General features: G+C 45.7%; 5 protein-coding genes across 5 annotated transcripts; 3 read left to right on the forward strand and 2 right to left on the reverse strand.

The window, feature by feature from the left end:
• Positions 1 to 16: 16 nt before the first annotated feature.
• LOC6625381 (general transcription factor 3C polypeptide 3) lies at positions 17 to 3,128 on the forward strand. The gene is made up of 2 exons (XM_002049455.4): positions 17 to 2,016; positions 2,070 to 3,128. Exons 1-2 carry the CDS (start codon positions 148 to 150, stop codon positions 2,949 to 2,951), a joined length of 2,751 nt encoding a protein of 916 aa, XP_002049491.1. The 5' UTR covers positions 17 to 147; the 3' UTR covers positions 2,952 to 3,128.
• A 960-nt stretch (positions 3,129 to 4,088) lies between these two features.
• Positions 4,089 to 8,272, forward strand: Vps50 (vacuolar protein sorting 50). The gene is made up of 10 exons (XM_002049453.4): positions 4,089 to 4,246; positions 4,304 to 4,546; positions 4,603 to 4,920; positions 4,990 to 5,856; positions 5,917 to 6,254; positions 6,321 to 6,486; positions 6,540 to 6,650; positions 6,707 to 7,030; positions 7,108 to 7,220; positions 7,279 to 8,272. Exons 1-10 carry the CDS (start codon positions 4,181 to 4,183, stop codon positions 7,649 to 7,651), a joined length of 2,919 nt encoding a protein of 972 aa, XP_002049489.2. The 5' UTR covers positions 4,089 to 4,180; the 3' UTR covers positions 7,652 to 8,272.
• Positions 8,273 to 8,990: 718 nt separating this feature from the next.
• Ir54a (Ionotropic receptor 54a) lies at positions 8,991 to 10,679 on the forward strand. Its single transcript, XM_002049452.1, has one exon. It carries the CDS (start codon positions 8,991 to 8,993, stop codon positions 10,677 to 10,679), a length of 1,689 nt encoding a protein of 562 aa, XP_002049488.1.
• Positions 10,680 to 10,881: 202 nt separating this feature from the next.
• Lsp2 (Larval serum protein 2) lies at positions 10,882 to 13,162 on the reverse strand. The gene has a single exon (XM_002049451.4). It carries the CDS (start codon positions 13,154 to 13,156, stop codon positions 11,042 to 11,044), a length of 2,115 nt encoding a protein of 704 aa, XP_002049487.2. The 5' UTR covers positions 13,157 to 13,162; the 3' UTR covers positions 10,882 to 11,041.
• A 1,061-nt stretch (positions 13,163 to 14,223) lies between these two features.
• On the reverse strand, positions 14,224 to 15,709 carry Ir60b (Ionotropic receptor 60b). The gene has a single exon (XM_032437113.2). The coding sequence runs from the start codon at positions 15,688 to 15,690 to the stop codon at positions 14,224 to 14,226; it is 1,467 nt and encodes a 488-aa protein (XP_032293004.2). The 5' UTR covers positions 15,691 to 15,709.
• Between the last annotated feature and the right edge of the window lie 139 nt (positions 15,710 to 15,848).

The following is a 15,848-nucleotide window of genomic DNA, read 5'->3' on the forward strand; positions in this document are numbered from 1 at the left end:
GAAGTGTTTTCGATATCAATCGTAAATATCGATAATTTATAAGAGAATTATGCGCATCTCTGTTCGGCTATGTTAACAACAGTACTTTAAAATGTTAAGTTTTGAGACGCCAAAAACATATGTCTTCTGTTTATTAAAATAAAGAAAATGAGCGAGAATCAGGAAACAGATAAAAACTGCAAACTTGATGCGAATGAAGTGCTAATAGAGGAAATCGACAGCAACGATGTACCGGAGAACGAATTAGCGCAGTTTGAACTGACGGAACCGCTGCGCATTGTGGAAATCATCGACTTGGAGGAAGACGATGATCCAGCGTCGCAGTCAAGCGAAGCCGCTAAGGCGGCCGCTGAGGAAGGCGCACTAATCAGACGCTATGTGCAGGGCGTTCAGTGCCTGGAGTTTCCCGATTTCTGCACCAAACTCGAACCGGGGGACGAGGAGGACGATGACGAGGCAGCACACTTGGCGGCCAAAAAGAGCAATGAACAGCCAGAGGCCTCCACAAGCGCCGCTGCAGCAGCTGCTAGGCAATTGACGCCAACAAAGGCACAGTCGAAGAACACGTTTGGTGGCCGCGCAGGAACCGGCGGTGGTGGTGGTGGTGGTGGCGGCGGCGGCGGCGGCGGTGGCGGTGGAAGTTTGGGTCGCCGCAGTCAACTGAGTGCCGCCTTGGTGGGCCTGATGGGCGAGGCGAATTTGTCGTTCGCATATGGACGCTTCGATATGGCCGAACGCATTTGCATGGAAATCATACGGCAGAATCCTCTGGCCAGCGAGCCCTTCTACACGCTGGCCGAGATCTACGAGAATCGCGATGAGGTCAAGTTCTTGCATTTTTCCACAATAGCAGCGCATCTAAATCCTCAGGATCGTGACATGTGGATACGTATCTCGGATCTACTGGTGCAACAGGGACATCTGGCACGCGCGCGCGTCTGCTACACGAAAGCCATCAAGGTGCTGCCCAAGGATTATCTGCTGCGGCTGCGCAAGGCACAGCTCTTGGAGCGCATGGGTGAGACAAATGCGGCAATGTTTACGTACTTGAAAATGCTGCCGCTGATGCCGCCGGGTGAGTGGAGCTTGTGCCTCACCACTGGCAAAAATGTGGCACGTTATTTCCATGTGCTTGAGAAGCACAGCATTGCACTAGAGGCCATGGAGGGCACGTACTGTGTGTGTGGCGCCCGCTTCTCAGTCGAGGATCTCAACATCTATCTAGAGCTGCTCATACTCAACAAGCAATACACGAAAGTGCTGCGCTGTTTGCGGGAGCGCACCAAACTGGAGCTGGAGACGGAGCAGGAGAGCCTGGAGCTCATCTACTTCTGTCACATACCCGACGATTATGTGCCTGAGCTGCGTGCCAAGCTCTGCGTCAGCCTCATACACATGCACGCTCATCATTTGCTCGGTTATATTGTACAGAATGTGCAGGAGCATATTACACCAACTGTGGATCGCCTGGAGCTGTATATGGATATAACCGAGGCACTGATGCAGGAGCACAAATATGCCGAGGCGATTGCTCTAATGCGACCCATTACCGATGCCGATTCCTTTGATTGTCCCGCATTCGTTTGGCTGCGTCAGGCCGAGTGCTTGCGTCAACTGAATCGCACCCAGGAGGCCATCCAGAGTTACGGGCGTGTCGTTCAGCTGGCCCCGTATTGCTATGAGGCAAAGTTTACGCTGTCGGCACTGCTCAAGCAGCAGGGCAGACCGGAGGAGGCGGTCAAGGCACTAGAACAGTCTGGCGAACAGGAGGGCCAGCCACTGCATGCGCGCCTGCTCTACGAGCGCTGCATAATGCTACAGCAGATAAACCGCATCGAGGAGTTTCTTGATGTTGGCTATGTGCTACTAGGCCGACACTCGATCAAGCTGAAGAATCGCGAGGAGATGATGGCCGCTGCCAATGGCGGCGGCGCCTACAACACCGAGGGCCTCAAGGCCATCATGCAAATGCGCAGCCTGTCCGATGTGGCGGGCGGCACTGAAACGGAGCAACAGGTGGGTGAAACGAGTACTCCACTTGAATTTATAATAAAATCAATTCTTGACAGGACACACTAAAGACCACAGGAACAGCTAATGCTGAGGGCTCTGATCTGACCATTACGAATGAGTACGATTTGTTCCTGGAGCTGGTGCGGACTGCCCATGCGCATGGCATGCATAGCGCCATTGAGCGCATCTGCTTCGCCATGGTGACCACGAAGCGTTTCACCTACTATCACTACGAGATCGAGCGCCTAATGATTCTCGCCTGCTATTTTAATCACGACTGCGCCATCGGATTCTCGTATCTGCGCGAGCTGATTGCCAAGCAGCCGGAGCTCGTCAATCTGTGGAACATGCTGTCGCTGATGGTGCAGCAGGGCGATGAGGTGCGCTACTTTCGCTACGCACGACGTCTGCTCCAGCGTCATCCAAAAGTCACCCAGCCCATGCGCCTCTTTTTGGGCCATTACCACCTCAACTGTAGCTCGTACAAGTATGCCCTGAATGTTTATGTGCCCATACTGCGCGAGCAACCGCATCCGCTGGTCGCCCTCTCTATAGCCGTTGTCTTTAACCAGCTGGCGCTGCAGAAGAAGGTGTTGCGCAAATCGGCAGCTGTCGCCCAAGCGATAGCATTTGCTCTACGCTATGCGGAACTGCGTGGCGGCGGCAACCCTGACAAAGGCAACGATGTACCAGACTCGTGTGCTGCCCAGCAGGAGATCTACTACAACATTGGACGCATCTATCATCAGGCAAACATTCTGCATCTGGCTACCGATTATTATGAGCGTGCATTGGCTGCACAGCATCCGCTTATAAAGAAGCACGAGTCGGTTTTGGGCCTGCAGCATGAGGTGGCATTTAATCTTCATCTAATCTACCGAGCCAGCGGCAACAAGTGGAAGGCGCGACAGTGTCTAATGCGTTATTGCGTTGTCTAGGGATTAGGGATAGGAAATGATTGATAACGGATCAAAAGCCAAACTGTGCATTATCTTGCATTGAGTTGAAATAGGTTAACAAATTATGGGACAGTCAACATTAAATGCTTTATAAATTTATTATCTTGTATAGCAAGAAACATAAGCAATGAATTCTGCGGAATTCCCTTATCTTAATTCGCATTGAGAAGAATGCTTTGCTAATTTGTACATATGTATATATAAGCTGGCAATTTCATGATTTGTTAAATCATTATTCTATTCAGCGCCGCTTATAAGATTTAAAGAAGCATTCTTTGAACATGTTTCAATCAAACGTGTCGTTCTCCAAAGACTTGGTTTTTCCAAAATCCTCAGCCAAGCATTCGGTTTGCACACGTGTGACAACAGCGACTACTTATGAATCATCAGAGTCTGAGAGTTCGACGGCATCCAACATTAACTTGCAAAGAGGAATGCCAACACATGACTTATCTTCATCTTCCAAGTCAAGCGGCATAGTCAAGACTGCCAACCCTGTGGCTGGATTCCGCTGGTTCCTCTTCAACTGTGACGAATTGTGGGTGCGGCACATTCAACCAGGAATTCAAACAATACGTTGGAAATCCTTCTGCTGGTTCCTTCTTCGTGGAGTACTGGAGGAGAAGCAGAGCTTTGTGGAGATATTTCCATGTGCTGGACGTCAGGCTGTACTTAAGGTTAATAATCTTGCGATACGGGAACCACAACGACTATATGTTGGCGATATCATCACTGTAATGGACGAATTTCGGTGGGAAGTACTTCTTGTCTAACTGAGATGGATGAAGCTGTCAATAATTTTAAGATAGTACAAATAAATATTAGTTAATACAAATGTTTGAAATCTTAGATAATCTAGTTGTTCGTTACTTTTTAAATATATTTGCAAGGAACAGGTTCTGGTAGAGCACAGCAATTGGATTTTCTTATATGCCAAATATTTACATATGTTTTTAATATGTTTGCCATTAAGCAACTAAGCTGTTATTTTTTAAATTTAATTACGGTTTCAACATATATTTTGCTTTCCCGAAAGAAGAAATAGCGGAGCAGCATACTAATCTACATTAACATTGCTAATAGGAAATGCACACGTATCGATAAGCATATTAGTATCGATAACAATAATATCGGTGTAGCCATTGTTTGGAAGTGGGAGAGAGGCGAAGTTTGTTTCGCGTAATTTTTCTGGTTTTCATGGCTGCAAAATGCAGAACTCCAAGGCCAAAATGGACGAATTTAAGACCAGGTTCATGGACATGCTGCACAAACAGGTGGGTGCAACAAGCGGCCAACTAAGAGGGAGTAGCTAAAATACTTTCACCCCGCAGACGAATCGACAAATGAAAATTCCAGCAATGGGATTTTCCGATTATTTCATACAGACCGTCACAACGGATGCTTTGCCCAGCACAACAGCAACAACAGCAGCAGCTGTGGCGGCAGCAGAAAGTGCAGATGCGGATGCTAAAGATGCTGCAGCGGCCGCACAAAAATCGGATCAGGAAATTTTGGAGAGCATTGAAAAGTGCTACTACAGCGCCGACAGCAATCCGGAGCTATACGAGCTTAAGGTAGGCAATAGCATCATCCACTTTTTTGTGAAATCCAATTGTTTAACTCTCCACAGAAAGTCCTCGGCGCTGGCATTGACAACCAGTTAATTGAGACGACCATCGCTCAGCTGCGCACACAGCAAAAGGTTCTGACCAAGCAGGTGCTGCAGAACATATTGGAGCAACGCAATGCATGCAGTAGTGAGTTTCAAGCCATCAATGAGACACAAAAGAAACTAGAGGAATCGCTCTGGACATGTCAAAAGGCGCGCTCCTACTTGAATTACGCTCGTACAAATTTAACAACGAACAGCTTGGAGATCCTAGCGAGTTATCGCAAGCGCGAGGTGCTCAAGGAAGTGCTAGACACACTAATGGCCATTAAAAAGTTGGTAAGTAAATGTTTGTGCTCTCTCCAGGATTTAGTAATACCGACCGTGCTCTGTTTGCCACCCATGAAGCGCACCACAGATGAGGAGCTGCAAAAGCTGCTGGCTGACCACAACTATTCTGCAGCTATAGCGCTGTTGTTGCAGTGCCAGAGCTCCGCTGCGGGATTCATGCAATATAATTGCGTGCAGTCGCTGCACAAAAAGCTGCAGGAGACCATGCTGTTGATGGAGTATCAGCTGGATACCGTGCTTAACGAAATGGTGCTAAATTTTGACATGCGCAAATATGCCAAGCTGCAGGAGGCTTATAAGCTGGCCAACAAATCACTGATTGCCATGGATCAGTTGCACATCAACTACATCTCAGCGGTACACTCCACGGTGAATGCAGTGGTGCGTGGCTACAGTGAGCCCAATGCCGAGGAGCAACCTAAGCTGCTTTATGAGCAACTATGCGAGCAACTGAATTCAGATAAACTTATACCCTGTCTGATTAGCTTGTGCAAGACCTTCTGGACCATACTAGCCTCTTACTACCAGGTGGTCATGTGGCACAACAACTACAAGCTGTATGCACAGCAGGAGGAAACTGATGGCGAGTCACCCGATCTTTATATACAGCAAAAACTAAAGAAGGGGCAGTCTCGCATCTGGAACGATATACTGAACAAAGTTTGCCTGTTTCTGCAGAGTGCTAAGCTGACAACGCTCAAGTATGATCAGTTCATACAGGTACTGTCCATAGTGCAGCGCCTGAAGAAGGTGGGCGTAGAGTTTTGCAGTGAGCAGTCGGATAAGCTAATTGCGACCATGCAGCAGCAGAGCGAGAAGTTCTTCAAACGCTATCACATTTGCTGCGTCGAGGAGATTTGCTTGTTCTTGGACAATGAGTCCTGGACACCGCTGGACTCGTTTTCGCACATATTGCAGTTGCCGGTAGCATAGCATCAAATGCCCAGTGTCTTACCATTATTAATAATCGTATGTGTTATGCAGGAATTCCGTTCGGTGCGACACACGCTGCGTCGTCATAAATCCCCAACGACAGCGTTGCTAGCCTCGGCCAATAACTCGCCCATTAGCAATAACAACTGTGACGAGTTGGTCTCTGTGCACTCTCAGGATGGCGGCGGCAGTTCCATTTATGGTTCCTATGGCTACTTTTTGCGCTTTTCGGAGAAGAGTTCACCCTTTGATGGTGGCCTCGATGCTGCAATGCTAGAGGAGGACATACTGTCGGGCATTGTAGATGAGGCCTCGTGCTATTTTAGCGAAGAAAGCGACGACGAGCAAAAGAGTCTACAGAGCAAAGAGTTTGCCGATGATGCCTCCAAGTAAGTGCCTAGTGGATGCTTAACATTTGCATGAAAAAAGTAATTTAAATTTGTTGCTTTTGCCAGTCAACTGCTTGTGAACAACACAGCCTTAAATGTGCTGCGTTGTATTGGACGCTACCTGCAAATGTGCAAGCTGCTGCACTGCATCTCGCCAAAGATAGTATCGTGCATGCTGGAGTTGCTTGATTTTTATGCGTATGCAGTGCATGAGATATTCGGCAGGGATGCGGTAAGAAGGATTTTTACATGATAGATCCCATTTAATCTCATCAAATTTCGCAGCTGGTGGCCACTGATAATCTCTATACCCCACGTCTGGAGCAGCGCCTGCGCGCCGTGGAGACCAACGTGCTTACTCAGATAAAAGTTTGGCCACTGAACTTTTCATCTTTGGTACTAGCGCAAAATAATGGGCTAAAGTTCACTATTAAAGTTTAATTAATTTGCAGACCAACAATGAGCTGGCTAATCCGGACACGCTGTACGGTCTACCACAACGTATTGTGGCCGTTGAGGCTGGACGTAGCATGTTTCAACAATTTAATGTGCTCCAGAATTACTTGAATCATCTATTGCCTGCTGCCGAGAGGTCAATTTTAACTAATTATCTCGAATATGGTGAATTTATGGCTGATCTGGCCAAACCAGTTTACACATGCGTCACATCTCGCGTCATTGATCTGACGGGCATACTGGCGCAAATGGCGAAGGTCAAGTGGGATGTGAATCATGTAACGCATCAGCATAGCAGCTACAGTGATGTCTTAAATCGCGTAAGTACAAAAGGTTAAACTCTATCGATATCAATCATAATCTAAGCAGCTCCAAAATCTCTTTTTTTTTTTTAAAGAACATACAGAGCTTTGCCATGTGCCTGGAGGAAATAGCGAAGGAGGTGCCGATACCTGGCAAACATGTGTGGAACTCAATGGCGCATGTGGCCACACATTTGCTAGTAGAGGGGTTAGTCAGCTATTACATCATTCCCATGAAATCCAATCACATTTAATTTTTTTTTTAGCTTCTCGAATGTAAAGAAATGTTCCGCTGGTGGACGTGCGCTAATGCAATTGGATTTTGCTAATTTTATGTCGTTCCTTGAATTAATCTCGAATCAAAAGTATCCGCAACATCGTGCTTATGTGGATGTCTTCATCAAGTCCTATTACTTCTCGCCGGAACAGTTCGAAAACTGGATTGAACAGCAACGACAAGGCGATGAATATTCCGCAAAACAATTGACGAATCTGATACAATGCATTTGTGTCAGCGATAAGCGCACACGACAGAGGCTACTGCAGCTGCTGGAGGGTGTGGCATCAAGTGTTACACCCACCACAACGCCGCACAAGAATAACCATAGCTCCGGCTCGAATTTGAGCAACGTTATTTAAATTGATATTTTCTTTCTCTCATTTTATATTTCATATTTATTTTGTTATGGTCGTAACCATTTGCTAACTAGTTGGTCGAACCTTTGTTAGTAGCTGAATTTTGTCGGTGTTCTATATCTAATTGTATTTAGATTATACATTCCGTTTAGTGCAAATTGGTTAACATTAAGCTGTAAGTTGATTGTATTTAGTAACATAAGCGATCTCCATGATGTACTTCGTTTCGAATCTGTGAATAACGTGAAAACTCTATTTAAATGCTACACGCTCTCTACTTGTAGACATGGCACAAATTTATTATTCTTATTTTTTGTAATTGGGTTTATCATTCACATGACTTAAGTACCTAGAGAAAGCATATACACATATACATATATCTAAAAATAGAGATAAGACATAAACAAAACTAATATATTTATTTTAATACCCAATTGTAATATTTATTTTCGAAACGGACAAATAATTGTAATTAACCGCGATTATACATGTACTTAAAAACCGCAATTCACCCAATTTGTGGGTTACTAACAGACACTTTAACACCTAGTGGTATACGGATCTGAAACTACTTAAAAATAACTAATAAAGAATACATATTTTGAGATATGCATATTAAAATGACGTATGTTTTTTAAACCGTTTAACATATGAGGTTGGTCTTTAATTTCATAATGAGCTTATATATACATTGAAGGAAGATCTGTACCCTGGGCGAAAGTACCCAAAAAAATATATTTGACATTTAAATATGACCGATTCATGTAGGCTTTAGAGATTGGAGCAACTTATTTATATTATTATTAAAATAGTACACGGTAGTATACAACCAACCTAACTTTTCTTAATAAGCACTAGCTATAAATTTTCAATCCTACGTAATTAGGATTAAAGTTTAGCTCTTTTTACCATCTGACAAGATTATTATTATAACTTAAATTTTATTATTTTTATTAAGTATAGGATATAGTTACCACAATTAAATGATGTTGTATATGGCCTACGGATATAAGATACACTGATCGAAGTATGATACTACATAAAGACGTTTAGGTTAATTATTGGGCATTTGAACGATTTTTATCAGGCGCTAAGAACATGTAAGCCTATGAATCAGCTTTATTTATAAGGAAGGTTCAGTATTGTAGCACTGTGCTGCGCCTAAAGGCGTTCCAATTTTGTCAAACGCCGCCTTTTGCCAGTGACTCAGCAATTCAAAAACTAAGGGGTCTATAAAAATGCCGGAAATCGTGGGATACTCTACATAGTACATTTGGGCATGTGGAGATTATATACTCTTTTTCTTGTGTGCAGCTCGCCAGGCTGGGCAGCAAAGGATTTCATGGGGGAGGTGCTGTGGGAGTCGCAGCCATCATTGCTCATGATACGTTACGACTACTGCCCGGAGGACTGGCTGCAGCGGCTGCTTGTGGAGCCTCAGCTGCCGCCAGTGGTACTGCAATCGCTGAACAGTACCACGCCTCCAAGCAGCCATTTCTCGCGTGCGCTGCATTTGATCTGCTTGTCCAGCGTTGACTATCCGGCGGAACAGCTGGCCGCGCTGCTGGAAACTGTGCGCGGCGCAAGGAGCATATTTTATATATCAGCTGCGGTTGCCAATGCCTCGTCTTACCATGTGCTACACTCCTTACTAAGGCAGTGCTATAAGTTGAAAGTTTTGCCTGTAATCGCCTTGATGTCTGTGGATGCCGGCCAATTCTATTATCGCTATCGTCCATATCCGCGCTTTGAACTGGAGCAACGTGCGCTAGATCAGCGTCCCTTTTTTGTGGCACACTTAAGCAACATGCAGCGTCAGCCGCTTATCTTATTGCCCGACCAGAAGCATCCGCGCACCATCATTTACACGGACTGGCGCACTGGGTCACAGGTTCTGGCCGGTTCCGTGGGCCGTTTTATGCGCACCTTGGCCTGGAAGCTGAACGCCACCATACAGTTTCCCATGCAGATCAAGTCAGGTGTGGGTCTGCATTATAAGGAGCTGCTGACGCTGATTGAACAGTTCCAAGTGGATGTGCCAGCCACTGTGGTGCAGTTGATGCGGCCGGAACAGCTCCCGCTCATTAGCTTCCCCTTTGAGCTGAGTCATATCTGCTTGATGATACCACGGGCACAGCAACTGCCCATCAAGGAGGTCTACCTCATCTTGGGCAGTGTTTACCACCTGCTCATTGCCCTGGCTGTGGTCTATAGCTTTGGGCTGTTGCTTAGTCTGCACAGGTGTCTGACTGGGCAAGCCATAAGCTTGGTGGATTTTCTCCTTAACGATGTCGCGCTGCGCGGAGTGCTGGGTCAATCCTTTGGACATACTTTGCATACTAGCATTTATGTTAGCACCATCTTTCTGATGCTAGCTGTGCTTGGACTCAATGTCAGCTCAATTCATGAAGCTGCGCTCGGCACACTTCTGACACATCCACCCAAATACTTTCAGCCACGCCGCTTTGCAGATGTGCAACGTGCACAGCTGCCACTGGTCGTGGATGGCGAGGATTTGGAAAATAGTTATGATCTCAGTGAACTGGATCTGCGACTGCTGCCCATGAATAGCAGCGACTACCACAGCCACAGGAACAAAATGAACCAGAGCCATGTCTACTTCGCCTCCCGGCTCAAATGGACGTTGTTGAGCGAACAGCAAAAGTATTTTCCACACGAGGTTTTTCTGTACTCCATGGATGCCTGCATTCGAACACTCACGCACATGGTATTTCAGCTGCCCAAAAGTACCTGGTTCCTGGAGCCTATTACTAGACTGATTTTGGATGCACGGGATTTTGGACTGTTTCAGCATTGGGTCGATATGCATTTCTATGACATGGCCGCGGCGGGTTTGTTATCCTTCACTGATCCGCTCCAGCGTGAGCCTCAACGACTTAAAGAGGCGCTCCGCTTGGAGGATCTTCAGTGGATTTGGATTGCCTATGGAGCTCTTTTAATGCTCGCTACATTAGTATTAGTGCTGGAAATCCTTTTAAAGCGAGTGCAGCAACGATTCGGAAGGTCTTAAAGCTAAACAAAAATCCAAGCAACTTTCTTATTATTATATTATCAAGCTCCAGTTGAATATACTTAAATATACTCCCAATCCTAGCTCTTTTCTGATTGCTGCCCGCAGTTATCCCTCCGAGGATTCCTTCAAGCATGCTCATAACGAAGGTTTAGCTCGAGATGAGAGGAATCGGTAGTTAACTAATATAAAGTTATGGTCGTTAAAGTTCGTTTATTGTTTATTGATTACAAGCTGTTGACAACATAACTAGTGGGATTGAACACGATCTATGGGGGTAGTTGTGAGTATTTGATCAGTGAGGAAAGTGCAGAGAGCTAAAGTATGTTATTGTATTAGATCAGAGTCTGAGTTCGTTGGGCTTAGACCACATTGGTGTGCTCGTCGCGATGGAAGATCTTGACGTCGAAGAACTTGAAGTTGTCCACGTCAAAGTAATAGTCGTGCTTCACCGGGCGATTGAATGGGAAGCCGAAGGGCAGGGCATCAACATAGCGTGAGCCATGTCCAATGCCGCAGCTGACAATGGGATCGTAGCCAGTGTACTGCGCGACAGTGGGCTCATGGTATGGATAGACCATGTAGAAGAACTGATAGACCTGACCGCCCTTCTTGCCCTTGGGCAGCATCATGCGATTGGGCACACCGCAGTGTGTCTCGGACTGATCCAGCTTAAATTTGTAGTCACTGTTGGTGGCATCCATAAGCTTCTGGTAGAGCTCGAAGTATGTGGTGCGATCGTTAACCCAGAAGCTGAAGTCGCCGCTAGCGCGCTTTATGTGGTTGACGCCAGCCTCCAGCTGTACCTTGAAGTGTTCCAGCTCGAAGAAGTTCTGATAGTTGTGCTCCAATGGGATCACATGTCCGAACTCATCGTATTTGGGTCCAATGAATACCTTGACCACTGCGGTCTGTGCCTTGTCTGCGGTGATGTCCAGTGTGAACTCGAAGGGTTTGTGGTTGAGACGATGCTGGCGGGCCTTGATCACAAAACTGCTGCCATTGTAGAAGGAGTTGCGGCCAAATTTATAGTGGACATCGGTTGTGGACTCCACGGTGTGCTCAACATTCACGGCATTACTAATGTCGGCATCAAAGTATTCGAAATAGGTGGTGAGGCTCTCAGGCATGTGAACGGCATCGATCTTGACACCCTCGAAGCCGTAGTCGACCTTGGTGTATTCTGGGAAGGTTTCCATCAGATGCCAGTAGTGGCTCAGCAGATTCTTGTACACCTCGAAGAACAGAGGATCGCGGATGGAGGTGTCGTAGTGCATGAAAGTGCCGGGGTAGGTTTCATGGTATTCGTTATAGGGATATCCCTCGTTCACAATGTAACGGTAGATTTTGTCCAAGCTGCCATAGAACTGCTTGTCAATGCTGTCCACATTGCCCTGGATCATGTTGCCGAGCACGTTGACGACATCGACATCGTGTTTGGTGTTCTTGTGGATCCAGTCCATAATGCGATGTGTGTAGATCTCAACATCCTTCACATACTCCAAATTCTCGGGCGTGTAGAAGTTGTAATAGTTCGAACGGCTGGGATAGGGCACGCCGTTGTAGTCGCGCAGACCGCTGTAGAAGCCAGAGTGGACGGGTTCGTACATGTTGAAGGTAGGCACCTCACCCAAATCGTTAGACAGACGCTCCAGATAGTAGCGAGCCAGCAGCTGCCAGTGCACGTAGAGATAGAGCTCACCGCGGCGATCCTTGTTTAGCATATGCACCTCATCACCCTTGGTCCAGAAGGGATAGTCCAGGTTGAAGTAATAGTAGAAGCTGTTGAAGCCAATATCCTCCAGGAAATAGGCCAGACCGTGCTCGTAGTTCATATCACCATGAACGTTCGTGTAATTGGACTTGAGTACTATGTTGTAAACGTTGTTCAGCTGCTTGACATGGTGGAAGCCGTGCATCTTGTAGTGCTCGGCCATCTCCAGAGTTTGGCCATCGAAAAAGCTCCATGGATGAATCTCGTACTGAGCTGGGAACACAATACCCTGCATATCGTCGCGGAACAGGCTGGCAACAGTGAAGGCATAGACGAAGAGCTGTTTGTTCACATGCTGGCGTGCCCAGAAGACCACATGCTGGAAGGTCTCCCAGTTCTTGGCGAAGTAGAAGAGACGTACCAGGCCAACGGCATACTCCTCATGGAGATCGTACATAACCGTCCACACCTGATCATCATGGATGGGATGATGCTGCCAGAGCTCAAAGAAGTGCTGCACTTTCTCCACATGATGATAGTCGCTGACATGCTCCCAGGGCTTGTATTCATAGAAGCTGGTATCAAACTTGGTAACGAACACATCGTCCTGGTAGATGTGCTGCAGCATTTCGAACACGAACTTCTGCTTCACCAGAAAATCCTTGTCGGCCACCTTAAACTCAATGTGCTTGCCATGGCCACCAAGTGCCAGCAGAGCTAGCGTCAGAACAACAACCGCCGTGATCGACTTCATCGTAATCATGGCGATACACTGGCTGCAGCCTCCATTTATACCTGAACCTGAATCAGGCGAACGCAGCGTTCCAGCTGCCAGATATGCAGCCAGATGGGGCCATCGTCCGATTGCTGATATTGCCTTGACATTATCAGAGATCCGTTCCACCTTAATGCCTAATGCTGCAGCTAGCATTGATAAGGGCACCATGCACCTGTCAGATCTAAGTGCGGATCGGGAGGCCCGACTTCCAGCAAAATCGATCGATTGATTTGTTGCGACTATACTAGGCAGCTATTACAACGCCTGGTAACACCTGCTGATTGGACATTATTAGGCACTGCACCTTGATTGCACTCTGAGCCGCTGTTATTCTTATTATTATTATTTTTTCTTTGCAACATCGCCTGAGGGTCGGCCAGCGGTCAGCCAAATAAAAACGCGATGATGCGCCGCTTATCAAGCAATGTTGCCAGCGGGACTAGCTAAGTCTAAAAATATGCATCTACTAATACTAATCATATCAACTGAAATGCCAAAACAACAAGAGTAGACAACAAAGAACAATGGAACTGCAAAGGGCAGCGGAGTGCGCATCTTAAGACCAGAGTCGACAAAATCATCTAAACATTCGAAGCAGGTTTATACACAGTCGCTATTGCAGAATTCATGATATTGCACAAATCCTCAATATTTAACCCTAAAAACTTTTAGATTAAACTAATCTGATAAAAAAAACATCATTCCATTTTATTTATTCGCTGGAAGCGGTGTCAAGCTTATTTATTTTACTAATTTTCTTTTTAATTTCATTTTATGATTAAAAAGTTACATTTTTGTATTCTCGGAGTACTTAATAAAATAATAAAACGATGTTAAGAAATTGCACAATAATTGTGATACAAATTATATTTTTCTTATATAATAATTTGATTTGCAGGAATCCTTTAAATATCCGACTTGAAGCATGCCTCTAGACTTAGTCAGTGCTTACGCAATTATAATAAATATTATATTAAATAATGTTTCTTTATTATTCAATTTTTTTCAAAAAGAAATCTCCACTCATTCATTTTATTGGAATAATCTCCATATTATACCAACTGCTCGCGTATTATTTTCTTTATCAAGCGTGCTGAGAGCTCAAAGGCGAATATTACAAGGGAAAGACAAACCATGCATGTGTATAGCAGCCAAAAGTAGTATAGATCTATCCAGCGTAAATAACAGTTGCATTCGAAATTGTTGTAGGGCAATTCCTCCATTTTGCCAATACTAAGTAGTTTATAGTAGCTCCGGCGATACCAGAATGAGTACAGGCCGCTGGCTTGGGTATGCAGAATATAACTATTGAGGGCCCGATGGTAAATGGAGTCGTTGGACAGCGGTATTGCAAAGGGAACGAGCGAAAGTAACGTGAAATCCTTGGACAGGCGAAAAGGTGCCCGATGTTGTCTGGCGAACTTACGTTCTATGAAGGGCCACATCGTTTGGGTAACTGGATAGGCATATGAGGAATTTGGCAGACAGCGCATGGCCTGAAACACAGAGCTGTTCACCAGCTCATGGACGTCCCAATTAGTGCTTAGTACGTGTTTGCCAATGGCCTTGAGCATGGCAGGCTTGTCAAGATCTGTGAAGAGAATCTTGAGGCCTACCCTGCGCATGTCCTGGTAGCTGCGTATCGGTGGTTTTGTAAGGGGATGCACCAGGTTCGTCTCCAGCTGAGTTATATAGGTATTGTAGGATAGAAAGCTGGACACCAGGATCAGCATGTATGTGATTTTAAGCCTTAGGCTGGGACGCCTTGGCATCGATAGTGTCTGATAGAGTATGGCCCTAAGCACGGGATCGGTCAACGCCCCCAAGCAACAAGCACTGGGCGCCAGACCCAATTCCAGGCGATTAACATTATGCAGCAGCAGGGCCAATAGGCACATTAAACACATTGCGTAGACGATCTGCATTTGGCTTCCGCCACCAAAGACCAACAATGTCCGGTCAATCTCCGATTCGAGTGGCACCATTAGCTGCCATTTTGATATTTCCATCACATGACTGTAGTTCCGGAAATCGGGATCCAGTGCAATATTTGAAATGCACGCAGGTATATCCACAGTTCTGGTTTGTATCAGACGCGTCACTTTTTTAAATTTTACAATTTCGTTGTCCCGAGGCACCTGGTGCCACGAAATCTTGAGTGTTGCATTTAATGTTTTGGCAAAGTTTTCCATAAATGACGACAGGTAACCGGACAGCTGATAATGTCCTTGTGCATCCTTGTAAACAACAGTACGCGGAAACACGTTGTCTGGCATGGTGACTATTGGATAACCACCCATATCCTTCAATTGTGGCTCAAAGTAGCGCTTCACTTGCCAAATGCTTCGCTTGACAATTGTAAATCGAGGAAAGGCCCGATAGCTGTAAATATGACCGGGACTCCAAGTAGCTATAGCCAGGACATTGAGCATATGGTTCTCCAAGCAATTCCTAAACAAAGCCTGAACATAGATTCTATGGTTAATCATAAATATGGTTGCCGTTTCTCGCATTCTCATTAGGTTTGTATACAGCGCATTTAATACTGTCGAATTTTGATATTCCAAACAAACCAATCCTAGAAACCGACTTTTAAATTGGTTTTGAAGTGCATACTCTTGGTTTGCATTTAAGTTGATTATCGGTGTTTCAGAAATCGCTTTCAAGTCGATCCAAC

The sequence above is a fragment of the Drosophila virilis genome, chromosome 5, assembly GCF_030788295.1.
Source record: "Drosophila virilis strain 15010-1051.87 chromosome 5, Dvir_AGI_RSII-ME, whole genome shotgun sequence".
NCBI lineage: Eukaryota > Metazoa > Arthropoda > Insecta > Diptera > Drosophilidae > Drosophila > Drosophila virilis.